Here is a 27242-nt window from a genome sequence, read left to right on the forward strand (position 1 = left end):
AGGAAACGTTTTCCTCCACCAGCATCACGTAGTGACCTGGCCACTATCCTGCAAGAAGAATGGCTTAAAATCCCTCTGACCACTGTGCAGGACTTGTATATGTCATTTCCAAGACGAATTGACGCTGTATTGGCCGCAAAAGGAGGCCCTACACCATACTAATAAATTATTGTGGTCTAAAACCAGGTGTTTCAGTTATTTTGTCCAACCCCTGTATATGTTTCCTATGTTCTTTTCATTTTTGCGTCGCTCTTATTGGCTGTAATGCACCCATTCTGCTTCACATCAGTGCGGGGAATTAATCAGTCTTAATAAAAGCTGTTTATTGTCGGAATTCAAATCCAAAAGCCGAGTATCGCGAAGAGTGAGCGCAACACACACACACACACAGAGATAATATTACATTGTATAAACTTGCATAAGTGTGTTTTTTTGCAAGTTCGGGCTTGTCAGTGAATGTAACCGTATTCGGTACACAGAGATATTATATTTACATGCCAGCGCGTTGTGCCACCCCATCCCATGGTTTTGAATGGCAAAATACTAACTGTTAGCTTAGCAAGCAAACCCGATGGAATCGCTGTCTAAGTAGCGCGTTCGAATAACCTGCCTTATAATAAGTCATTGACTTGTTAGAATCCTCTTTACTGAGGCAGTTGCCTGTGTAGGCAGTAAGACAGCAAGGCAGCTCACTAGGTGTTTTAACACACCCCATGTAGAGAGCTCCCTAGCTTTTGTGTTATTACCTCAAACAGTGAGCACCCCCACAACCAATCAATGAGCTCCAACCACCTACAACTCCCGCCCCTCCCTTATTGTGGATGCGCGCAGGTCTTAAAGTCTTAAAGGTGGAAATTTGGCGCTTCACATTTTTAAAATACCGTCAACATTTTTAAATACCATCAACATTTTTAAGTACCGCGGTATACTGTAATACCACCCAACCCTAGGCCACTCCATCAGAATTTATATAATCACATGAAACCGCAATTACAAAAGCAGAGAGCTTTTATTTTGGAGTGAGAAATACAGGAAGTGCAATAATGACGCATACCGCGCTGCTTCTATCTCTACACACCTGACAAGCGAGCGAGAAATAGAGGAGAGAGAGAAATAAAGAAGAGTGAGAGAGAAATAGCGGAGAGAGAGAAACAGAGTAGAGAGAAGGAGAAATAGAGGAGACGGGAAGGAATAGAGGAGAGAGAAGGAGAAATAGAGGAGAGAGGGAGAAATAGAGGAGAGAGAAGGAGAAATAGAGGAGACGGGAAGGAATAGAGGAGAGAGGGGGAGAAATAGAGGAGAGAGGGAGAAATAGAGGAGGGAGGGAGAAATAGAGGAGATGGGAAGGAATAGAGGAGAGGGGAAGGAATAGAGGAGAGAGGGAGAAATAGAGAAAAGAGGGGGAGAAATAGAGGAGAGAGGGAGAAATAGAGAAGAGGGAGAAATAGCGGAGAGAGGGAGAAATAGAGGAGAGAGAAAAATAAAGAAGAGTGAGGGAGAAATAGCGGAGAGAGAGAAGAAATAGAGGAGAGAGAGATATAAAGAAGAGTGAGGGAGAAATATAGGAGAGAGAGGGAGAAATAGCAGAGAGAGAAGAAATAGAGAGAGAGAGGGAGAAATAGAGGAGAGAGAGAAATAAAGAAAAGTGAGGGAGAAATAGAGAGAGAGAGGGAGAAATAGCGGAGAGAGAAGAAATAGAGAAGACAGGAAGGAGATCTGGAACAGGGGGCTTATTTCCCCAATCTACAAGAGTGGAGACAAATTCGACCCCAACAACTACCGAGGCATCTGTGTGAGCAGTAACCTGGGGAAGGTGTTCTGCTGTATCATTAACGCCCGGATACAGGCCTTCCTTACCGAGCACAGTGTCCTGAGTAATGGACAGATCGGCTTTTTACCAAATCATCGCACTACTGACCATATTTACACCCTACACACCCTAATCCACCAACAGCTACACAAACAAAATCATGCTAAAGTTTTTGCATGTTTTATAGATTTTAGAAAAGCATTTGATTCAATCTGGCAAGAAGGATTATATTATAAAATTATCCAAAATGGTGTAGGGGGTAAAGTCTATGACATCATTAAATCAATGTATGTCAATAATAAATGTGGAGTAAAAACTGGCAATAAAATGACTGAGGTCTTCACTCAGGGGCGTGGTGTCAGGCAGGGTTGCAGCTTGTCTCCTACTCTATTCAATATCTATATCAATGATTTAGCGGTGTTATTGGAGCGATCTGCAAATCCCGGCCTGACACTAAATAAAACGGAAGTTAAATTTCTCCTCTATGCAGATGACCTGGTGCTGCTGTCGCCCACAGAAAAGGGGCTTCAGCAGCACCTGGATCTGCTGGAGAAGTACTGTCAGACCTGGGCCCTGACAGTAAATCCTGATAAATCTAAAATCATGATCTTCCAAAAGAAAGCCAGATCTCAGGAGAGCAGGTACACTTTCAGTCTAGGAGACACCGCCCTAGACCACACCCTTTCTTATGATTACCTGGGGCTCAAAATCAGCGCCTCAGGAGGCTTCGGTCTGGCAGTGGATGCACTGAAACAGAAGGCCTGCAGAGCCCTCTATTCAATTAAAAACAAATTCATTAAGATTCACGTCCCAATTGGAATCTGGTTAAAGATCTTTGACAGTATAATCCTGCCCATTGCGCTATACGGTAGTGAAGTATGGGGTCCACTCAGTCATCATGACTACACTAGATGGGACAAGCATCCCACTGAAGTCCTGCATGCAGAATTCTGCAGAATGATTTTACATGTACAAAGAAAAACCCCAACCAATGCATGCAGGGCTGAATTAGGTCGATACCCATTAATCATTAATATTAAAAAAAGAGCCCTTCAATTCTGGATGCACCTAAAATCCAGTCCCACAACAAGCCTGCAGTTTCAGGCACTCCAATCCCAAGAGCTCTACCCTGAAAAGAGTCCCCTGTGTCAGCTGGTCCAGAGACTGACCAACACACTGACCCCTAACAACCCCAACTCTCTGACCAGCACTGCTTCCCAAACACCAATCAGGATCACCCAAATTATCAAACACCTCAAAAACACTTATCTGGAACATTGGACAACCCAAACTCAATCCCAAAACAGACTGAACTGCTATCTGACCCTAAAACATGAATACAACCTGGCCACGTATCTCTTCACTGTCCGAGGTACGAAGCAGAGACAGATCCTCACCAAATACAGACTGAGTGACCACAGCCTGGCCATCGAGAGAGGCAGGTTAAAAAAGTCCTGGATCCCCAGAGAGGAGAGACTGTGTGGTCACTGCAGGACAGGTGAGGTAGAGACAGAGGTGCACTTCCTTCTAAACTGCCCAAAATACACAACAATTAGACACAAATATTTTGATCAGTTTGGAAGAGAGGTGAGCGGCTTCAGAACGCTGACAGAGAGCCAGAAACTGGCCATTATATTAGGAGAGGGACCATCAGCCCCCACTGCAGCCAGATATGTACAGGAGTGTCACACACTCCGGGACAGTGAGTGAAACACCAAATAAAATCCCCACCCACCCCCCGAACAAAAATGGAACTGTCATGATACAGGGAAACTTGAGTGAATTTCAGGGCTCATTTAGTAATCTTAGAGAAATTGCAGAGCAAGAAAAGTTAAATGAAAACACTCTGCAGAAAGAAGACTGTGCCCCCCTATACAGTACCACAACAGAGCCTGCAGAGCCTCCTGCTCAGGAGCAGAAGAACCAACATGCTTCACTCTACACCTCCATTAACTTGATGAAGGAGCACTTCACACGACTGGAGGTAGAGTTAGTACAGCTTCGAGAGATGGTCCTAAAGCAGCAGCCATTTGAACAACCAAAGAAAGACAAGGAGAACTATCTAATAGAGCTGGCAGCACTGAGAGAGCAGGTGAGAGAACTACAAAGGGACAGAGAGAAAGACAGAGACAACCACAAGAAGGAGATGTCTACACTAAGAGAGGAGTTGAGACAGAGAGACAACATAGTACAGATTCTGAGAGAAAAGCTACTCTCCTATAGTCAACACCAGACTCCTCTGACAGAGAACTCCACCCAGCTTCAGCACTCACATCTAACCCCCACCAGCTCTCAACAGCTTTCTCCAACTCCAACCACCAGCCCACAACAGCCTCCTCCAACTCCAACCACCAGCTCACAACAGCCTCCTCCAACTCCATCCACTAACTCTCAACAACCACCTGTCAGCCAAAAAGAACATCTAGAGCCCAACATCCAGGATACAAAGAGAGAAAGGAGAATTCCAGATGAGTATGACATTGTCTTGTTAATTGACTCAAATGGGAAATTCATCAATGAGAAAAAACTTTTCCCCAGACACAGAGTGGTTAAGCTCTGGTGCCCAACTACTCAAAAAGCACTGGAGCTACTCACAGAGGCAAAACTAGGATCACCAAGCCACATCATAATCCACACTGGGACAAATGACCTCAGGGCTCAACAAGAGAGAGTGGCTTCATCCCTGAGAGCAGTAATAGAGAAGGCCAGCAATACCTTCACTAATTCAAAGATCATCGTCTCCACCCTGCTGCCTCGCAAAGATTTTCATCCCTACACAATTCAGAAGATCAACACCAGTATCTCCAGAGAATGTGCTCTCCGGCCAAACACTCACCTCGCCCATCACCCGACTCTAGACCTGCCTCTATGACCACGTCCATCTATTCAAAGAGGTAGTTCCTGTTTTTGCAAAAACACTAAAAGACATCACACTGGCCCGCAACTTCAGCACCTTCCAACACAATGCTGGACGGAATCCAAACAACCCACCACCACCAAAACGCACCCCAAGACCTACAGAAGGAGCATCTCCACAAGCCCCCCATCTAATGCGGCAGTACCACATTCCTCATTATCTTCCACAGCCAGGCAGGACGAAGAGACACCATGGGAACACTGGTCCTCCACCAACACCAGCACCAACAGTCACCATGGATACTCACAGTGCATCCTTCTCCCAGGACCCAGCATCATTTGCTCAGAAACTCCAGACCCAGCCTGGAACACTGACCTATGCTCAGGTTGTCAGCAGAGGGGCAAATCCTAATGTGTCTGAACTCAGAGACATACAGCAGATTCTCAGTCACATCTGCACACGTCTGATGGAACATGGTCTGTGATGAGGTAGAGAATCATACAGGCAATGTACATAGATTGACAGATATATTGCCAATGAAGTATGATGAAGGGAAAAAAAAAAAAAAAGGGGGATAACTAATAATTGTATATAACATATATATAATGATTAATCATTTCAAGATTTCTCTCATTTCCAGATTTAAATGACATACATTTTAGTTCAAACAGAATGGCATCATTTCGCATTTCACTTTGGAACATTCAAGGTTTAAACTCTTCTCTGTTTAGTTTAAAAAGCAAAAACCCTGAATTTGTTAATCAGATTAGAGATATTGACATTTTAATATTACAAGAGACATGGTGTAAAGGAGAAGAGCCCACTGGTTGCCCCCCACACTACAGAGAATTGGTGGTCCCTTCTACCAAGTTAAAAGGAGTGACTCAGGGTAGGAGCTCAGGGGGGATCCTCATATGGTTTAAATCAGAACTATCACATTTTATTGAAGTAGTAAAAAAAGGAGAAAACTATTTGTGGATAAAAATCAACAAACAGACCATTTCAACACCTCAGGACTTATTTATTTGTGCAGTATATATTCCCCCAACAGAATCCCCTTATTTCAAGGAAGAAACCTTCCCAAATGTAGAAAAAGAAACTAGTCATTTTCAAACACAAGGCCATGTAATCATCTGCGGGGACCTAAACGCTAAAACGGGAGACCAACCAGACTTCATCAGCACACAGGGTGATCATTTCATAACAGGAGATGATGTTCATTTTCCCACTTACTCCCCCAGGGAAAACTGTGATAACTCAATAAATGCACATGGAAGAAATCTACTGCAGCTCTGTCGAAGCCTGGGTCTGTCGGACGCGAGGTGACTCCTTTGGTAAGTTTACATGCAGCTCAGCTCTTGGCAACAGTACAGTAGACTATATCATAACAGACTTGGACCTGACCTTCCTGAGAGCCTTCACAGTCAAGCCACTAACTCCCCTCTCTGACCACAGCCAAATTATAGTATACCTGAACAAACCAACTGTAAATACTAATTGGCAAAAACCCAGCAAACTATATACATTTAAACAACCCCCCAGGTGGGCTCAGGACAGCGCTGAAAAATATCTTCACTCAATTAATAGCCAGCAAATTCAGACACTTCTCGACTCCTTTCTGTCAGACACCTATCCCCAAAATACAGAAGGAGTTGACATGGCTGTGGAAAATTTAAACAGTATTTTTGACCATGCCACTCAAATATCAAAGTTGACAATTAGTAAAAGCAAACCCAAGACCACCCAAGAAAACAAATGGTTTGATCAGGACTGCAAAAACAAGAGAAAAGAGCTAAGAAATATATCCAATCAGAAACATAGGGAACCACATAATCAGGAACTGCGCACAAAATACTGTGAGGCACTTAAAGAATAAAAACACATACTTAAAATTAAAAAATACAAATATATACAAAGTCAAATAAATGACCTGGAGAAATCCATTAACTCCAATTCATTCTGGAACCACTGGAAATCACTAAAAAGAACACAGAAGGACGATTTAACAATTACTAATGGAGATTCATGGAAAACCCATTTTGAAAAATTATACAGTAATCCATCAATGAATATGAAACAATTAAATATATCTGAAAAACTACAAACATTTGAAACAATAATTAAGAATTACCAAAACCCCCTGGACTTCCCAATTTCAGAAGAAGATTTAGAGGACAAACTAAAAAAACTGCAATCCAGGAAAGCTTGTGGTGCAGATGGTATTTTAAATGAAATGTTACAAAACACAAGCTATAAATTCAAATTGGCTATTCTAAAACTATTCAATTTTATTTTAAATGTTGTCACTTCCCAAGAGTCTGGAATGAAGGACTCATAACTCCTATTTTTAAATCTGGCGACAAATTTGATCCAAACAATTACAGAGGAATCTGTGTAAGCAGTAACCTGGGAAAGGTGTCCTGCAGCATCCTGAACACCAGAGTTACGGAATTTCTAACAGAACATCATGTTCTAAACAAAACTCAGATTGGCTTTTTACAAAATCACAGAACATCAGACCACATTTTTACTCTCCACACACTCATTAATAAATATGTAAACCAAAATAAGAGCAAAATCTTTACCTGCTTTGTGGATTTTCATAAAGCTTTTGATTCAATTTGGCATAATGGATTATTTTATAAACTTATTGATAATGGTGTGGGGGGTAAAATGTATGACGTCATAAAATCAATGTATTCACAGAGTAAATGTGCAGTAAAAATGGGAATGCTTAGAACTGATTTCTTTCACCAGTCACGAGGAGTAGGACAAGGCTGTAGCCTGAGCCCCACTCTGTTTAATTTATATATTAATGAATTTGCTGAAAAACTGGATCAATCCAGTAACATACCTGGTCTCACTTTAGGTGACACCAGCATTAAATGTCTCCTCTATGCAGATGACCTCGTCTTACTGTCACCTACAAGAGAGGGACTAAAACTAAGTCTAGAACTGTTAGAGAACTTCTGTGAGACATGGGCTTTGAAAATAAACCACCAAAAAACCAAAATTATGGTCTTCCAAAAAAAGGTGTAAAAGTCAGGGGAATTATATTTTTACAATTAATAACACACAAATAGAACATACAAAAGCATACACTTATTTGGGCATAACAATCAGCTCCACTGGAAGTTTTGGCTTGGCTGTGAAGGAACTTAAAGAAAAAGCAAGGAGAGCTCTTTTTGCCATTAAGAAATCAATTCAGTTTGAAATACCCATTACAATTTGGCTTAAAATATTTAAATCTGTAATCGAACCCATTGCACTGTATGATAGTGAGGTGTGGGGGCCCCTAACCCAAAATGATTTTTCTAACTGGGACAAGCACCCAATTGAAACTCTGCACACAGAGTTCTGCAGAAATCTTCTCAGTGTGCAGAGGAAGACCCCCAACATGGCCTGCAGGGCAGAATTGGGACAATACCCACTAATATTCTGCATTCAGAAAAGAGCTCTAAACTTCTGGATACATATCAAATCCAGTGACCCCCACTCACTCCATTATAAAGCGCTGCCATGCCAAGAGCTGAGCATGGAAAGGAGTTCCCTAACCCAGCTGGTCCTGAGTCTCAGTGACCTAAAACACACTAACATCACACACACCAATCAGCCTCACCACACACTCGCCCAAAACATTAGACCCAACCAAATTATAACCAAACAAAAAGAAAATTACATTAAATACTGGACTGAGACAATTCAACAACAACACAGACTCCAGTGCTACTCAGCCCTGAACCGAGATTACTCTCTGGCGGCTTACCTGACAGAAATTAAAGAGAAAAAACTGAGGAAGGTTTTGACGATGTACAGACTCAGTGAGCACAGCCTGGCCATCGAAACCGGGCGGCGCAGACAGAGCTGGACACCCAGAGAGGCCAGGCTGTGCTCTCACTGTGAGCTGGCAGTGGTGGAGACAGAGCTGCACTTCCTAACAGAGTGCCCCAAGTACAGCTCTATCAGGAGTGTGTACTATGGGAAGATCAGCAGCATCTCCCCGGAGTTCCTACACTGCAGTAACACACACAAACTGTCCTACATACTGGGAGAGAAGAGAGGACTGATCACACACGCTGCACAATTTGTAGCAGCGTGTCACAATCTGAGGGACAACCAGTGAGGTCGAGCACAAATTATTATTGATTTTTACTGATATTACATGGTTTTTATTTTTATTCATTTTATTAATTTCTCTTTGACCTTTATTGATCACTAATAATCCTGTAAATAACTTTAATTCTAGAGTTGTATTTTTAATCTGTTTTATTAGTCATTTTTTTTATTATTATTGTTTTTATATATATGTATCGTATTTTCTCATTTCTATTTACTGTTTATTGTTTACCGCTTTGGCAATAGTGTATCTAATTACATTCATGCCAATAAAGCACCACTGAACTGAACTGAACTGAAATAGAGGAGAGAGAGAAATAGAGGAGAAAGAGAAATATAGGAGAGAGAGGGAGAAATAGCGGAGAGAGAAGAAATATAGGAGAGAGAGGGAGAAATAGCGGAGAGAGAAGAAATATAGGAGAGAGAGGGAGAAATAGCAGCGAGAGAGAAATAGCGGAGAGAGAGAACTAGAGGAGAGAGAGGGAGAAATAGCAGAGAGAGAAGAAATATAGGAGAGAGAGGGAGAAATAGCGGAGAGAGAAGAAATATAGGAGAGAGAGGGAGAAATAGCGGAGAGAGAAGAAATATAGGAGAGAGAGGGAGAAATAGCGGAGAGAGAAGAAATATAGGAGAGAGAGGGAGAAATAGAGGAGAGAGAGGAAATATAGGAGAGAGAGGGAGAAATAGCGGAGAGAGAAGAAATAGAGGAGAGAGAGGGAGAAATAGCGGAGAGAGAAGAAATATAGGAGAGAGAGGGAGAAATAGCGGAGAGAGGGAGAAATAGCAGAGAGAGGAGAAATAGCGGAGAGAGAGGGAGAAATAGCAGAGAGAGGAGAAATAGCAGAGAGAACAGAAATAGAGGAGAGAGAGGGAGAAATAGCGGAGAGAGGGAGAAATAGCGGAGAGAGGGAGAAATAGCAGAGAGAGGAGAAATAGAGAGAGAGCAGAAATAGAGGAGATTTTTTATTGATTTTTAACCAACACTTTATTAAATCAGTCAAACACAGAAATCAAAACAAAACCAAAATCAAAAACAGACCACAACACATGAGCATCAGCTCCAAGGGCTGGAAAGAGCCAGCTCCCCTTCGTCCACACTGCACAGAACATCTTTATAACACCACTCCAACTCAAACACCTTTACATTGTTCATGGCCCTATAGAAGCCAAACTCCAGGAGAATCCTGGACTTCACCAAAGCCATGAACAATGGTAGAACATCCAGCCCCGACTTGTTCTCCATTTTGTTCCTCCTGGAGTTATAAATGGCCAGTTTTGCTTGGCCGACTAAAAAATTAAGCAGCTGCCATTTAAAACGATCTTTTTGTCTATAGCCAGCTCCAAAAATAAAAACACATGAGTTAAAAACCTCCCCACTCTTTTTAAATAAAAAACAAAGTGTAGTAAAAAGAGACTTAAGTCTCATACATTCTAAAAAACAGTGAAAAATGGTTTCTCTGAGCCCACAGAAAGGACAACCATCACTAACCTCTGGGTTAATGACTGATACAAAGGCATTAACAGCTAAAATGCCATGTAAAATTCTCCATTGGAGATCACCAGACCTTTTTGTAAGAGGGGGCTTATATAGTACCCTCCAAACAGGCCTTCTGTCCATCTCTACCCCCAGCTTGTCCCTCCACACCGTGTCTGACCTACCATTTAACACTGATTTGAACTTTAACAGAACATTTATACAGCACTTGGCCAGACACAGTGTGAAGATCCAAGTCCTGCAGGTCAGACATGTCCAAAAACGGACCTGTCACATTGTCCAGGTTTGGCTCAAGTACAGTCTTTGGGAAAGGGTCCTTTCTGTCTGGCCTGACCCGACCATTCTTGTAGTCCTGCAGCAAAGACAGTTCCTCACATGAGAGCCTGCCCTTCCATGAGGCAATGAAGTTCTCTGTCTGGCGTAAGGACCGTAGACCCAGCAAAGACACGACAGCCTGGATATTATCCAGGCCTGGTCCTGCAACGTCCACCAAAGACCGCAAAGTTAGTGTCCTTGAAGCACAAAGCATATGACTAATCCCTGGTACTCCACCACCAGAAACATCCAGCCGAGCTCCTTTAATTAATTGCTCTTCCAGAAGCCAGTGCAACAATGTTCCTCCCAGTCTGTGTTGTTTAAAAAGTCCCCATATTTTAAAAATTCCACGATAAAACAGAGGTAATCCACTCAGGCGCAGTTGCTTAAAATCCATTAAGAACAGTGCAGTGTCCAGTCCTAGTCCATCTAGCTGACGTAAAATAGTGCAGGCCGCCACTCTCCACACCAGGTCCTCAGGTCCTGTGAGGAGTTTCTGTAGGAATTGCAAACGAAAAGTTGCCAGTCTGCTGCCCAGGTGCACCAGCCCTTGTCCACCTTCTTCCCTGGGGAGAAACAGCACTCCTTGGGGTACCCAGTGAAGCCGATCCCAAAAGAAGTCAACCAGGATCGCTTGTAGTCGAGACAGCAGGCCAACAGGGGGGTCTACACATGATAACTTATGATAAAGCATTGATGCCACCAAATTGTTAATCACCAGCACCCTCCCCCTAAACGACATTTGCCCATGGATCCATTTCCATCTTGTAAGCCTGCCTGACATCTGTTCTACCACACCCTCCCAGTTCTTTTGTTGAGCAGCCTCATCCCCTATAAAAACCCCCAAATACTTAATACCCCCCCCCCCTCTTCCAGGTTAAGCTGGCTGGTAAAGTGGGCAACTTCCTCAACCGTTGTCCCACTGCCAGAGCTTCACTCTTTCCCCAATTCACCCTGGCGGCTGAAATAATCCCAAAATTGTGGACAATTGAAGTAAGTCTATCAATGTCTGACTGCCCCTTTACTAAAACTATAATGTCATCAGCATAAGCTGATAACTGATGTCGGGATTGGCCATCCTGTCCCAAATCAACCCCCTCAATGTCTGAGCGAAGCTTATTCAGCAGTGGTTCAATGGCCAAGGAGTACAACATCCCGGACAAAGCACAGCCCTGCCGAATGCCCCGACAAACTTTAAAAGGAGCACTTAGCCCACCATTAATCTTTAGTACTCTTTCAATGTCTCTGTACAGTACTCTGATCATGTTAATGAAAACTGTACTAAAACCCAAAGTCGTAAGGGTTTGCCACAAGTACTGGTGTTCCACTCTATCAAAAGCCTTCTCCTGATCAATAGAAATGAGACCGAAATCAAGCTTCTGGACTCTAGAAATCTCCAAGACATCTCTGATCAAACAAATATTATCTCTAATGGACCTGCCAGGCACACAGTAGGTCTGGTCATGGTTAATCACCTGCCCCATCACTTCTCTCAGCCTGTTAGCCAGTACTTTGGAGAAAATTTTAAGGTCAGTACACAGGAGACTCACTGGCTGCCAGTTTTTTATGTCCTGTAGGTTACCTTTTTTAGGCAGCAGGGTGATCACTGCCCTCCTACAGCTCAAGGGTAGGACACCATCCATTAAGGTCTCATTAAGGACATCCAATAGGTCTGCGCCCACTTCTGTCCAGAATGTCTTATAAAATTCTACTGGTAAGCCATCGATCCCTGGAGCAGTACCACCCTCCATGCCCTGTAAGGCAGCATGTAGCTCTTGCTCACCCAGTGACCTGTCCAGTTTCTTACTGTAGTGCGCCGAGAGTCTTGGCAACCCTGTGAAAAACTCAGCAGCTAGGTCAGCATCCTCCTTGTATTCACTCCTGTACAGTTCAACGTAGAACCGTACAGCCCTTTTACGGATCTCTGTTGGCTCTGTTAACTCCCTCCCGTCCTCAGAGCACAGAGCGTGAATAAACCGTTTCTGACCATTTTTTCTCTCCAAGCCAAAGAAAAATTTGGATGGGGCATCCATCTGCGACAGGTTCGTGAACCGAGACCGGACCAGCGCCCCCTGTGCCCTGACACCCAAAATATCTCTGAGAGTATTGAACTTGGATTTCAGAGCCCCGACATGACAAGTCTCCGGTGGAATCTACCAGCCCTTGTAGCTCACCAATCTCATGTTCAAGCTTCTCCATAGACCAAGATATATGCTTAGAAACATTGAAAGTGTACTGCTGACAAAGCTGTTTAATACACACTTTGCCATAGTCCCACCACTCACAGTTTCTAAAATGTTGTTTCTGCAGTTTGAAACCATTCCAATAAACAGTAAAAGCTTTTCTAAAATTAGCATCACTCAACAAGCTGGAGTTAAAATGCCAGTAGGCACTCTTAGGCTTAAGATTTGCAATAAAAACAGAGCAAAGAACCAAACTATGATCAGAGAAACCAACAGGAGAGATATCACATGATTTAAAAACATTCAGCTGGTATTTAAAAGAGTAAAAGTGATCCAGTCTCGCCATTGACATAAAACCATCTCTTGCATGCGCCCATGTATATTGTTTAGTGCCCTGGTTGAAGACCCTCCAAACATCACACAAGTTATGAGCCTTCAATAACTCACGAAGAGCACGTTGAGAGGCCGCGTGAGGTTCAGAATGGTTTCTGTCTAACATGTCATCCTCAGTGCAGTTAAAATCCCCTCCCAGGAATAAAAAATCATCAGAGCTGCAGGTTTGCAGAGCTGTATTAACAGCGTTAAAGAAACCAACCCTCACAGCTCCAGACGTAGGAGAATAAACATTAAACACATTAATCTTAAAATGTTCAAACTGTGCACGCACAATCAAAGCCCTGCCTTCTACCACCTGCTCCACCTCATATGAGATTGGCAGAAAATTCTTAGCGAAGAGTACTGCAGTCCCACCCCTGGTTGAGCTCATGTGGCTAAAGAGAACTTTCCCATCCCACTCTTTCATCCACTCCACCTCATTAACCCCATCACTGTGCGTTTCCTGAACTAGCATAATGTCAACACCTTTCTGTTTAATTAGTTCATACAACATCATTCTTTTCCGAGCATCTCGTGCTCCGTTCAGGTTTAAAGAGCCCACCCTAATGCTACTCATATAAAAAATAAGAAAACACCACACAGGTAGTAGCAGACAAAGAAGCCAAAAGAGACTATGATGTATCAAAATCCTCTTCATTTTGAAGTTCTAATTTTAGTTTCAAAACTATCTTCTTTAATCTATAAACTTCCTGAGCTGTAAACTGTTCTTCACCCTCACCTCTAATGAATGTTTGGACTGATCTGATAAGTAACTTTCGATCAGGGAAGTGATTTCCAATCACAACACCCTTCATATTTTTAGTTTTGTTGAGAAAAGATCTAATTTTCTCAAAGGTATACATTCTACGTTGACTCTGCTGACTTTTAACTTCAGAAAAATCACTATCAGAATCATCTAAGGTACCAGAACCAACGTTCTCATTGTTCTTTTCTGTCTGCATTGTGCTAGACCTCTGCTTCCCCTTTATATCACATGTCTTTACCTGTTTCATTTTTCTTCTCTAAAGCGAGTTTCCTCTGCCACATTTTCAGTCTCCATGTCCTCCCCACCCAGAGTCAGGTTTGGAGCAGCTACAGCTTCCTCACCCTCCTCAACTCCAGTGAGACCCGAACCCACCTGCTGTACATCAACATTATCAACTTCAACATTAGCGCTTTGTACAGTATCAGGCTGATCTACCTGACATTCCTCTCCAACCTGTGTCTGTATATCAGCACCTGCTCTACTAACCTCTAATTCACTAGGTCCAGCCTCAGCCCTCACCTCCCCCACTGTAGCAGGCTCAGGCTCAGGCCTAGGCTCAGGCTCAGGCCTAGGCTCAGGCCCTGTACCGGCCTCCGCTCCACAAGCATGTACAGAGTCTGAGACCTGTGAGGTGCCCTCCCTTGCCCCAGATGGACATGAGTGCTTTAAGTGCCCTTCTTGTCCACACCCAAAACATTTCATTGTCTCAGAGGTAACAAAAATCACATAGTTAAAATCATCAATTTTAAATTTAAGAGCCTCATTCACTTCATCAGCCCCGTTGTTCAATATCATAAAAACCTGGCGTCTGATACAAACCACATGTTTTAACGACTGTGATTTGGTACTCAGTGATATTTTTTTCATCTGAGAAACAATTTGGCCATGTCTGGACAATTCTGCTATTAAAAGCTTATTTTTCATGAAAGGTGGGACATTGGACAATATAACCTTTTTTGCAGGTCGTACAAGGGGCATTACAGACGTAAGTGTCCCCTGTATCACTACACCAGTCTGAACAACAGTATTGGCTTTTTCAATGCTGTCCAGAAAGATCACTACAGAGCTGTTCATTCTGGAGGCAGACATGATACTCCCACAGCCCACCACCTCCCCGACAGCCAGGAAGCACTCTTCTACCGAGCACCGGACCCCGGGGGCGATCTTAACGCCATGACGGCGAAAGAGCTGCTCAAAGCGAGTGTTCTCCATCACCGCCGTAGCGACCGGCAAAACACCAAAAAAATATCCAAAAGGGGGCCTAGACGTGGACACTGTAAAAAGACATGAAAAAGCGACTCAGTGGCCCCACAAAAAGGACAGCTGTCACTAGCCGAAGGATCAATCCGTGCCACATGCCTGTTGGTAGCTAAAATCCCATGCACAATCCTCCACTGGAGGTCACCCACCCTCTTCTGAATGGGTCTTTTGTACAGGGACCGCCAGCTACCCTTAGGGAAAAAACCAGCCCCTACAACCTCTGCCCATTTGGTCTCTCTTAAGTCTCGCAGGACATTAAAATTCACAGCTTTAACACAGGCCATGTACAGTGACCGTTTTTGTAGAGTGCTAAAGACACCCAGTGTAGGCGTTTTGGAAGACAGCAGTGTTCCCTGTCCCTCCTGCCAGTCCTCCCAGCCCAAATCCATCACTATCTCCGGAAAAGTGGCTTCATCACTCCAACATTGCTCAACAGGGGTTGTTCTAAGGTACTCGGACACAGAGGCAGACATATCAGATTTTAAATGGTCTAGTACCTGCCCAACCAGGCGCACAGACCTAAAACTGACTCTTTCTGCCAGCTGTTCTACCGGTACCCAGTCCATACCTCTCCTTAAGTGGCAGAGCTTAGTGATTCCGCTCTGTATTAGACGACCTCTCACAGAGCCTGAAATCTGGGCCAGAGATGGAAAAACCAGGTTAAAAAACAGTGGCTCTTCAAAAATCCATGCAGATGGTACATCACACTCCTTTGAGAAGGAAAACAGTTGCCAAGCCTCCACAGCAGCTGAGTAAAAGGGTGTCAGGCCCCCTAAATCCATGGTCTTCAGTGAAAGAGAGAACAAATGTCTATCTAAGCCCAACCGCCCAGCAGTTCTCAAAAGAGCGCAGGTTACTTCCATCCAACTGTGATGCTCATGGTACAGCAGGCGTTGTATAGCCTGCAAACGCAAGGCAGCCACTCTGGAACGAATGTCCATGAGCCCTTGACCCCCCTCTTGCACAGGAAGGTACAAAACTGCAGCTCTCAACCAATGTTGTCCATCCCAGAAAAAATTCACCAGCTCTCTCTGGATATCATCAATAATTCCCCTTGGTGGATTCAAGACCGTGAACTTATGCCATAAAGCAAACGCAACAAGGTTGTTGGTGACTAGAACTCTACCCCTATATGATAACTGGGGTAACAGCCAAGACCATTTGGACAACCTGGCACGGACTTTCTCCACTACACTTTCCCAGTTTTTTGTTTTTGCTTCATCAGTGCCCAACCATACTCCTAAAAACTTCAGACCAGTCCTGCTCCACTGTATACTGCCTGGAAGTTGTGGCAAAGGGTCACCCCTTCTTTCTGAACTACACCAAAGAGCCTCCGTCTTACCCCAATTTAGTTTTGCGGAGGTGGCCTGTTCATATACCTGCAATGCATCTTTCAATGCTAATATGTCTTGTTTATGACGTATCACTACTGTGATGTCATCAGCATATGCTGAAATCTTAACCATGCTGTTCTCAATCTGCAAACCAGACAACCTTTTCCTAAGTAAACAGAGAAAGGGTTCTACAGCAAGCGAGTACAACTGTCCAGTCAAAGGGCAGCCTTGACGTATCCCCCTTCCTACCAATACAGGAGTACTCAGACCCCCACCCGCCTTTATTATACATGATGCCCCAGCATATAACAGCTTGATCCAAGAGATAAAACCATTTCCAAAACCAAAAGCCTTCAAGGTTAAAAAAAGATAACCATGATCTACTCGGTCAAAAGCTTTTTCTTGATCAAGCGATAAAAAAACAAAATCTGATCCAGACAGTTTAGCATAATCAAATAAATCTCGAATTAAAAACAGATTATCATAAATGGATCTTTTTGGTATGCAGTAGGACTGATCTTCGTTAATAACCATGTCTAAAACAGTTTTCAATCTATTTGCGATTGAGCGAGATAAAATTTTATAATCAGAACACAATAAAGACACAGGTCTCCAGTTCGTCAGTCGGCAAAGATCCCCTTTTTTTGGAATGAGTGATAAAACTGCACGCTGACAGCTTATTGGAAGAACACCAGCACTGAAACTTTCCAGTAACACCTCATAAAAGTCTCTCCCTATAACTCCCCAAAAACTTCTGTAGAAGTCCACTGGTAAGCCGTCTATCCCAGGTGCTCTCCCAGGAGTGAGTTGATATACGGCCTCAGTGACCTCCTCAAAAGTCAATTCATTTTCCATTTCCAGTTTATACTGTTCATCCAGTTGAGGCAAGCCGTCAAGCAGGACATTTGCACTTTGCGGATCTCGAACATCTGCAGTGTACAGGTCTGAATAAAACTCTACTGCCAGCTTCCGAACCTCAACTGGGTCTGTGGTAATCATACCATCCTCTTTACGCACTGAGATCAATGTCTTATGTACAGAGGAGGACTTTTCCAGATTGAAAAAGAAAGCAGTGGGAGCGTCCATGTCCTGCACAGAAAGGAAACTTGACCTCACCAGTGCTCCCTTTGCTTTTTCATGCAGAATGTCACTCAGCTCCAGCAACTTTGTGGTGAGCTCTGCCCGCAAATCAGAAACATTCTGATTTATCAACGAATTTTGTATCCTTGTAATGTCCTTTTCTAAAGCAGTCATTGTGGTTCTCAGTCGGGATGTAGAATAGGAAGTAAAATCCTGGCAGAAAACTCGTATTTGAGCTTTCCCCACGTCCCACCACTGCATTAGATTATCAAAATCTCCTTTTTTTCCTACCCACTCAGCCCAAAACAGCTTAAAATCTTCACAGAACTTTCTGTCTTGTAAAAGTGACTTATTAAAATACCATTGACAGGGTCTAGGTGTCTGAAAATTTAAAGAAAAATCCACTATACATAAATGGTGATCAGAGAAAGAAGTGGGCTGTATACTAGATCGAGAAATTTTATCACGTGCACAGTCTGAAACATAAAATCTGTCCGGACGTGCTGCAAACACTCCCCTAGCATCCACTTTCACCCAGGAATACTGCCTAACAGAGGGGTGTTTTTCTCACCACACATCTATCAGTTCAAAGTCAGAGACAATGTTATTAAGATCACGAGCAGACTGGGGGTGTGGCTCCTCTCCATTTCTGTCTTTAACAAAGTCAAGGGTACAATTCCAATCACCTCCTAAGACAACATCTTCAGACGAGAAAGATTGTAAAAACTGCCATAGCTTAGTAAACAGCTCACTTCTCTCTGATCCTCTATTAGGAGCATACACATTAATAAAATTAAAAACATGATGATCAACCTTGGCTCTAATCACAAGTAAACGCCCTGCTACAACTTCATTTACAGATAAAACAGTTACTACAGAGGATTGAGAAAAAAGAATGGCAACCCCTGCACTAACATTAGTCCCATGACTAAGATAAGCCTGCCCCTTCCACCATAAGCGCCTATCAGAGACTGAATTATCATCACTGTGCGTCTCTTGTAAAAAACAAACATTTAATTTTTTAAAATTGAAAAGTTCAGAAAAATAAGCCTGTTTATTCCTATGTCTAAAACCATTTACATTTAAAGTACCCCCCCTCAAAACCCCCATTAAAACAGAAAAAAGAGAGAGGAAACAATGAAGTAGAAAACAGGTAAAGAGGACAGGAGAAAACTTCTCCCCATGTGCTCTGTGTTTCTACAGCCTCACGATCAGAGACGGACCGTAAACCACTCCTCGCATTTTTAGCTTTTCGGATGGCAGTAATGTGTTTTTTCAAACGGAATCGTTTCTGTTTGGAAAGAATGTCATACCCAACATCTCTTTGCACCTTCAACGCTGAAGCCACAAACTTATCTAAATCCTGAAAAAAATCAGTCACATGCACAGTTTTTCCCTTCGTCTTGTCCAAAAAAGAGTTGATCTGATGTACAGAGTACAGCATCTCACTTCCAAGTTGACTACCTCCAAAGTCAGATACCACAGACATTCTGTCCTCCTCCATGTCCTCTTCTTGGGACACAACTGGACCTGACTGAGCGTCACATATATCCTCAGACATCTGCACTGAAGCACTAACACCAACAGTGCTCAGGCCTTCCTGATCACCCCCTTCATCACTCACCTGAGCACCACCCTCACCACTTACCTGAGCACCCTCTTCATCATCCACCTTATCACCCCCTTGCACACCCACCTCCCCACTCACCTGAGCACCTCCCCGTGCATCTTCTTCACTGCTCCCCTGAGCACCCTCCTCACTGCTCACCTGGTTACCCCCCTCACCGCTCACCTTGGCACCCACCACACATTCACCCTGGCTAGCTTGCTTCTGACCAGCCTCACTGCCTGAAACACTAGTTTTTAAACGCTCACTCACCTTAACTCCACAATGCGCCTCCAGGGCTGGAGCTGTGGACAATCCCTCACCTGAATCCTCAGGAGCGGTATCCTCAGCATCCCTCTCCGGGGTGCCACCATTCTCAGCTGCAGTAGAATCCCGGTTCTCCTGCGCAGTTCTCCGTTCATTCAATGGGCACTCAAAACGCTTATGCCCAACATTTCCCCATCTGAAAACACCTCATACTGTCCGAACTGGCGAATACTAGGTACGAGCCTTCACCATCCGAAACACGGAACGAGGCCTCGAGTGTTTTATCCGCGCTATTTAGAACCATGAGCACCTGACGCCTAAAAGACAGGACGTGTTTTAATCCTGATTTCTTACATCCCAATGGTATGTCCCTGATCTCACCCACAAATTTGCCAAAACGACTCAGCTCCTTTATGAGTGGTTCATGGGACATGTACGGGGGAACACTGGAGATGGTGACCTTCGTTACGGGTGTAGAAAGGGGTGACACCGGCACAAAAGTCTCCTGCACCCAAATCCCACTCACTATAAGCTCATTGACCAGCTGTTTGTCCTTCAAGAAGACAACCACAGCTTTATTCATGCGGGACGCGGAGTGGATCTGCTCACAGCCCACTTTTTCGCCCACCGCGATCAGTACGTCTTCCACTGAGGTGGCAACAGGTGGAACACACCTGAAGCCGTTCGATCGGGAGAGACGCCATTACTCCCCCCCCCGACTAGGCTCAGCTAGTTACCGATTTCAGTGCACAGTAAAACGAATATAAAGAAAAAAAATATATAAACACCCGAAGACTGTGAGAATTTAAAGAAAAAGTAAAGTAGTATAGAGTACTCACTCACTTCCACACACACCACCGCTCTCGCACACTCACACTCGCCCCGCCCACTCCCAGCATGCAAAGAGAGAGAGAGAGAGAAATAGAGAAATAGAGGAGAGAGAAGAAAGAGGAGAGAGGGAGAAATAGCGGAGAGAGAAGAAATAGAGGAGAGAGAGAAATAGAGGAGAGAGAGAGGGAGAAATAGAGGAGAGAGAGAAATAGAGGAGAGAGAAGAAATAGAGGAGAGAGAGAGAGAGAAATAGAGAAAATGAGGAGAGAGAAGAAATAGAGGAGAGAGAGAAATAGAGGAGAGAGAGAAATAGAGAGAGAGAAATAGAGGAGAGGAAGAAATAGAGGAGAGAGAGGAAATAGAGGAGAGAGAGAAATAGAGGAGAGAGAGAAATAGCGGAGAGAGAGAAATAGCGGAGAGAGAAGAAATAGTAAGCAGTAGCCTAGTGGTTAAGGTACTGGACTAGTAACCAGAAGGTCGCTGGTTCAAACCCCACCACTGCCAGGTTGCTGCTGTTGGGCCCTTGAGCAAGGCCCTTAACCTTCAATTGCTCACACTGTGTACTGTAACTGTAATGTAAGTCGCTTTGGATAAAAGCGTCTGCTAAATGCCGAAAATGTAAATGTAAATAGAGGAGAGAAAGGGAGAAATAGAGGAGAGAGAAATAGGGGAGAGAGAAGGAGAAACAGAGGAGAGATAAATTAATCTCTCCCATTAACTTTTAATATTTATAAAAGAGCTCTTAAATTCTGGATGCACCTAAAATCCAGTCCCACAACAAGCCTGCAGTTTCAGGCACTCCAATCCCAAGAGCTCCACCCTGAAAAGAGTCCCCTGTGTCAGCTGGTCCAGAGACTGACCAACACACTGACCCCTAACAACCCCAACTCTCTGACCAGCACTGCTTCCCAAACACCAATCAGGATCACCCAAATTATCAAACACCTCAAAAACACTTATCTGGAACATTGGACAACCCAAACTCAATCCCAAAACAGACTGAACTGCTATCTGACCCTAAAACATGAATACAACCTGGCCACGTATCTCTTCACTGTCCGAGGTACGAAGCAGAGACAGATCCTCACCAAATACAGACTGAGTGACCACAGCCTGGCCATCGAGAGAGGCAGGTTAAAAAAGTCCTGGATCCCCAGAGAGGAGAGACTGTGTGGTCACTGCAGGACAGGTGAGGTTGAGACAGAGGTGCACTTCCTTCTAAACTGCCCAAAATACACAACAATAAGAAATAAATATTTTGATCAATTGGAAAGATACGTGAGCGGCTTCAGAGCATTTACAGAGAGCCAGAAACTGGCCATTATATTAGGAGAGGGACCATCAGCCCCCACTGCAGCCAGATATGTACAGGAGTGTCACACACACCGGGACAGTGAGTGAAACACCAGATAATCCCCCCACCCACCCCCCGCACACACACTCTCCCCACTCTCTTTTTTATGAACAATTGTTTTATTACATAATGATTTTTTTTTACCATTTTCTCTCTATACATACTTGTTCTTTTTATTATGTATGTATATTATATACCCCCCTGCACACACACACACACCAAACACTTAATGATATTTTCTTTACCATTTTATCTTCATGTACATACTTGTTCTTTTTATTATTTAAACACATACAGTGAGGAAAATAAGTATTTGATACACTGATGCCGATTTTGCAAGTTTTCCCACCTACAAAGAATGGAGAGGCCTGTAATTTTTATCGTAGCTACACTTCAACTGTGAGAGACAGAATCTAAAAAAATAATCACATTGTATGATTTTTAAATAATTAATTTGCATTTTATTGCATGTAATAAGTATTTGATACAATGAAAAAACAGAAGTTAATATTTGGTACAGAAACCTTTACAGAGGTCAGACGTTTCCTGTAGTTCTTGACCAAGTTTGCACACACTGCAGCAGGGATTTTGGCCCACTCCTCCATACAGATCTTCTCCAGATCTTTCAGGTTTCGGGGCTGTCGCTGGGTAACATTGAGTTTCAGCTTCCTCCAAAGATGTTCTATTGGGTTCAGGTCTGGAGACTGGCTAGGCCACTCCAGAACCTTGAAATGCTTCTTACGGAGCCACTCCTTAGTTGCCCTGGCTGTGTGTTTCGGGTCATTGTCATGCTGGAAGACCCAGCCACGTTCCATCTTCAATGCTCTTACTGAGGGAAGGAGGTTGTTGGCCAAAATCTCGCTATACATGATCCCATCCATCCTCCCTTCAATACGGTGCAGTCGTCCTGTCCCTTTTGCAGAAAAGCCCCCCCAAAGTATGATGTTTCCACCCCCATGCTTCATGGTTGGGACGGTTGTACTCATCCTCCTTCTTTCTCCAAACACGGCGAGTGGAGTTGATACCAAAAAGCTCTATTTTGGTCTCATCTGACCACATGACCTTCTCCCATGCCTCCACTGGCTCATCCAGATGGTCATTGGTGATCTTCAAATGGGTCTGGACATGTGCTGGCGTGAGCAGGGGGACCTTGTGTGTCCTGCAGGATTTTAATCCGTAGAGTGTTACTAATGGTAATCTTTGAGACTGTGGTCCCAGCTCTCTTCAGGTCATTGACCAGGTCCTCCCGTGTGGTTCTGGACTGATTCCTGACCTTTCTCAGGATCATCCTTACCCCACGAGGTGAGATATTGCATGGAGCAGCAGACCGAGGATGATTGACAGTCATCTTGTGTTTCTTCCATTTTCTAATAATTGCACCAACAGTTGTTGCCTTCTCACCAAGCTGCTTGCTATTGTCCTGTAGCCCATCCCAGCCTTGTGCAGGTCTACAATTTTGTCCCTGGTGTCCTTAGACGGCTCTTTGGTCTGGGCCATGGTGAAGAGGTTGAAGTGTGATTGATTGAGTGTGTGGACAGGCGTCTTTTATACAGGTAACGAGTTCAAACAGGTGCAATAAATACAGGTAATGAGTGCAGAATAGGAGGAGCTTCTTAAAGAAAAACTAACAGGTCTGTGAGAGCCAGAATTCTTGCTGGTTGGTAGGTGATCAAATACTTATTTCATGCAATAAAATGCAAATTAATTATTTAAAAATCATACAATGTGATTATCTGGAGATTTTTTTAGATTCTGTCTCTCACAGTTGAAGTGTAGCTACGATAAAAATTACAGGCCTCTCCATTCTTTGTAGGTGGGAAAACTTGCAAAATCGGCATCAGTGTATCAAATACTTATTTTTTTCACTGTATGTATGCTTTGACAATACAAATATGTGCATTTGTCATGTCAATAAAGCAAATTGAATTGAATTGAATTGAGGGGGGGGGGGGTAGAGGAGAGAGAGAAATAGAGGAGATAGAGAGATACATAGAGGAGAGGAAAGAAAGAAAGGTAGATTAAACTAGCTATCGGTAAGTTAAATGGTTTTACATTTGAAAACATTTAGAATTACTTTAGAGTTACTTTGGGTTTGGCACATACTGCCTAATGAATGGAGCCTGTTTAGATTCTAAGCTTTAAAACAGTGCTGTCAAGGCTGATGTGTTCATTTTTAACACGGATTAATCATATGCCCAAGTTTGACCCCAACATTTATTTAGTAAATTAAGAGATTGTGTGTGTCTGTGTGTGTGAGAGAGAGACAGAGAGAGAGTGTGTGTGTGTGTGTGTGTGTGTCTGTTATAACCTCACCGCAGTATCTCTAGTGTACAGTGTGTGTGTGTGTTATAATCTCACCACAGTATCTCCAGTGTACAGTGTGTGTGTGTGTGTGTGTGTGTGTTATAATCTCACCACAGTATCTCCAGTGTACAGTGTGTGTGTGTGTGTGTGTGTGTGTGTGTGTGTGTGTGTGTGTGTTATAATCTCACCACAGTATCTCCAGTGTACAGTGTGGATTCTTCAGTGCAACAGAGAGCAGCTTCACTCCTGAATCCTGCAGCTTATTGTTACTCAGGTTCAGATCTCTCAGATTGGAGGAGTTTGAACTGAGAACTGAGGACAGAGCTGCACAACTTTTACTTGTAAGAGAACAATCAAACAACCTGAAAAAGAAAAGATGAAACATCAGATTATTTACACACACACACGTGAATCTTTTAGCTACAAATCATAATAAAAGTCATTTCCTCCAGCTCTTCAAAAACATGCAGAAGGTGGATTGGCTGCTGTAAAAGTGAATGTGTGTGTGATGTACTGATTGACTGGCACCTGCACTACGTGCCCTGTGGCCCTGACCAGGACAGAATGGTGGGTGAAAATGAATGAATATATACAGTATATTCAGTGTGGTTCTTCATTTCCAGATGTTTCTCAGTTTAGATCTGACTGATGTTGATCGACATAAAAACAGTGTAATAGAGGAATTGCTTTTATTTTATCACCTTTACTGCATGTTAGTGAGGAAAAGCTAAAATAATATTGTGGACAGTAGAAGAAGGTGCATTACAGGATCTATATCAGAATTACACAGGGATCATAAATAGGACGTTTAGGAAACATTTGATGTAATTGAGCTGCAGTTTGATATAGTTTTGTTTATGTATGTTAATGATGTGTATTTTGAAATCCCCTGTTACACATCTGTCCACATCTTGTAGTGCACGACCAGGATGGCGGCGCGAGCACATCGCGGGACCCTGCGTCTATACCAGATTTCGCGATTTTGCAGTATTTTCCTGCTCATTTTCAGTCTGTTCATACAAAACAGCTTTACTTTAACATCCTACACCCGACAGGAACTTTTGGACATCGGTCGAAGTTACTCCGACAGTTTTATCACCAATTTTCGACTCATCCCTGAGATCTCCAAAACACCGGAGGCTACGCACTCTAACCGGCCGGGCGGAAGTGCTCGCAGGCGGCGTCGAGAACGTAAACAAAGGCGAGGGAAGCACGGAGGACTAAAAGCTAAGCTAAAGCTAACACTGCATCGGCTTTCGTTACCCAGCATTTTCTTCACTAATGTGCGGTCTTTGGGGAACAAAATGGACAAGATACGACTTTGCATCACCTGCAGTAAGAGACTTATGGACTGTCATGATTTTCACAGCAACATGGCTAAATGGCGGCGTACCCGACAATGCTATCGAGCTAACCGGACACAACACACTCCGGGCAGATAGAACAGCAAATGACTCCGGTAAGACCAGAGGTGGTGGACTGTGCATTTATATTAACAAAGCTTGCTGCCAGTGTTGCCAACTCCTCAGTAAGGAAAGTAGCTATTGGCTGTCCTAAAAGTCGCTAGAAGTCGCTAAATGACGCCATCGTCTAATTTGCATATGATCCATTTGCATGTAATTGATGCTGTAGAAGAGAGGAATAACATCGTGGGAGAGACAAAAAGTGGGTAAAAATTTAAAATATGTTTAGAACTACAAATGAACGTTCTTCAGTTGATTCATGGTTTGTTTTTGTTTTTTAAGACAATGAGCCACTCTGGGCAGGGTTGCCAGATTGCGACAGTAATTTTCAGCCAAAATGCATGAAAAAATGCCCAAAACACAGGATAAGCAGATGATGTTTAGCATTTCACAAATAATAAACAAGTTAAACCATCATGATGTACAAATTAATATCTTACATTATAAAGGACACATTATTTTGCTTGCATGTCTTTGAAGTAGCCTACCAAGTTTGTAAAATGCATTATTTATGATAGGACACACAACCCTTTGCAAGTAAATAAAAATAAACTTGCAAGCAATGAAAGTTTGACCTCTCGTACATATGAGAGGCTGTATGTACGAGACTTGCTTACCTTCATATTCAACTCAAATCACTTGTCTAACATATGAATCACTGTATTGATGGGTGTGGCAACAGTGTCTTGGACTGGAAAGAATAACCTGTCAATCAAACTTTTGACAACGGGTGGGATGTGGTGGGAGAAGGGAGACCTGTTTATATTCCACCTGCTTTAAAAAGCAATCGTTTCTTTATTTACATTTTAAGCCGCCAAAATGATTACAAACCAGCCCAAAGTGTGTTTTTCCCTGCTAATTTCCAACAAAATTCACCCATTTTGGTGGAAAACCCCCCAATCTGGCAACACTGACTGTGATACTGACCACCCGTGAGTGCTTTGGGATGGCGGAGAGGACCCGCTGCTCGATGAGGACAGTAACTGCAAAACAATATGCGTTTTCATGTTCAAGTCTCTAAAAGTCTCCAATAACACCAGCAAAAGTCGCTAGATTTGACGCTAGTCGCTTTTTTAAAAAAAAGTCGCTAGAGGGGTCTGAATACTCGCTAAATATAGTGGCTAAGTTGGCAACACTGCTTGGTGCACGAACTTTGTCACTGTTGGTAGATAGACAGATAGATAGACAGACAGACAGACAGACAGATCTGACAGATCTGACAGAAAAGACAGCTGTGTTTGTGTCTTCTTGTTTATATTGTCCATGCTTTCAGACCAGTCCAATTTATCATCCAGCTGCAGACCAAGGTACTTGTAGGTCCTTACTAACTCCATATTAGACTCCTCAATAGAGACCGGCTGCAGGGGAAGCCCAGATCTACGAAAGTCCACCACCATCTCTTTAGTTTTCGATGAATTTAACTTTAGATGGTTCAACCGGCACCAAGCAACAAAGTCATCCACCAGGTTCCTATACTCCTCCTCCTGTTCATCCCGTACGCACCAAATAATCACAGTGTCGGCTGCTCGGCTAACATAGAATTTCTCATGGTTAAGTGAAGACCTTTCTATCTGCCTAGGGAGTTCACTTCTACCATTATAACCATAGCCTATATCCCCCCGGATGTCAAGCTTGCTATAAACAAACTTTATTCAGCCATTAGCAAACAACAGACTGCGCACCCAGAGGCTGCATTTATAGTTGCAGGTGATTTTAATCACTCAAACTTAAAGACAGCACTGCCAAAATTCCACCAGCATGTTTCCTGCAACACAAGAGGAAACAAAACTTTGGATCATGTTCATACAAACATTGCTGAAGCTTAC

The 27242-nt window shown here is 43.3% G+C and overlaps 1 protein-coding gene across 1 annotated transcript in view; it reads right to left on the reverse strand.

Annotated features, from left to right (window-relative positions):
• The window catches only part of LOC134310006 (NACHT, LRR and PYD domains-containing protein 3-like), a 109143-nt gene that overhangs the window by 36599 nt on the left and 45302 nt on the right, over positions 1–27242 (reverse strand). Inside the window, exon 12 of the mRNA XM_062991509.1 lies at positions 24142–24315. Coding sequence (XP_062847579.1) covers positions 24142–24315 — 174 coding nt within the window. The remainder of the gene's footprint in view (positions 1–24141; positions 24316–27242) is intronic.

The sequence above is a fragment of the Trichomycterus rosablanca genome, chromosome 3 (genome assembly GCF_030014385.1).
Source record: "Trichomycterus rosablanca isolate fTriRos1 chromosome 3, fTriRos1.hap1, whole genome shotgun sequence".
Taxonomy (NCBI): Eukaryota; Metazoa; Chordata; class Actinopteri; order Siluriformes; family Trichomycteridae; genus Trichomycterus; species Trichomycterus rosablanca.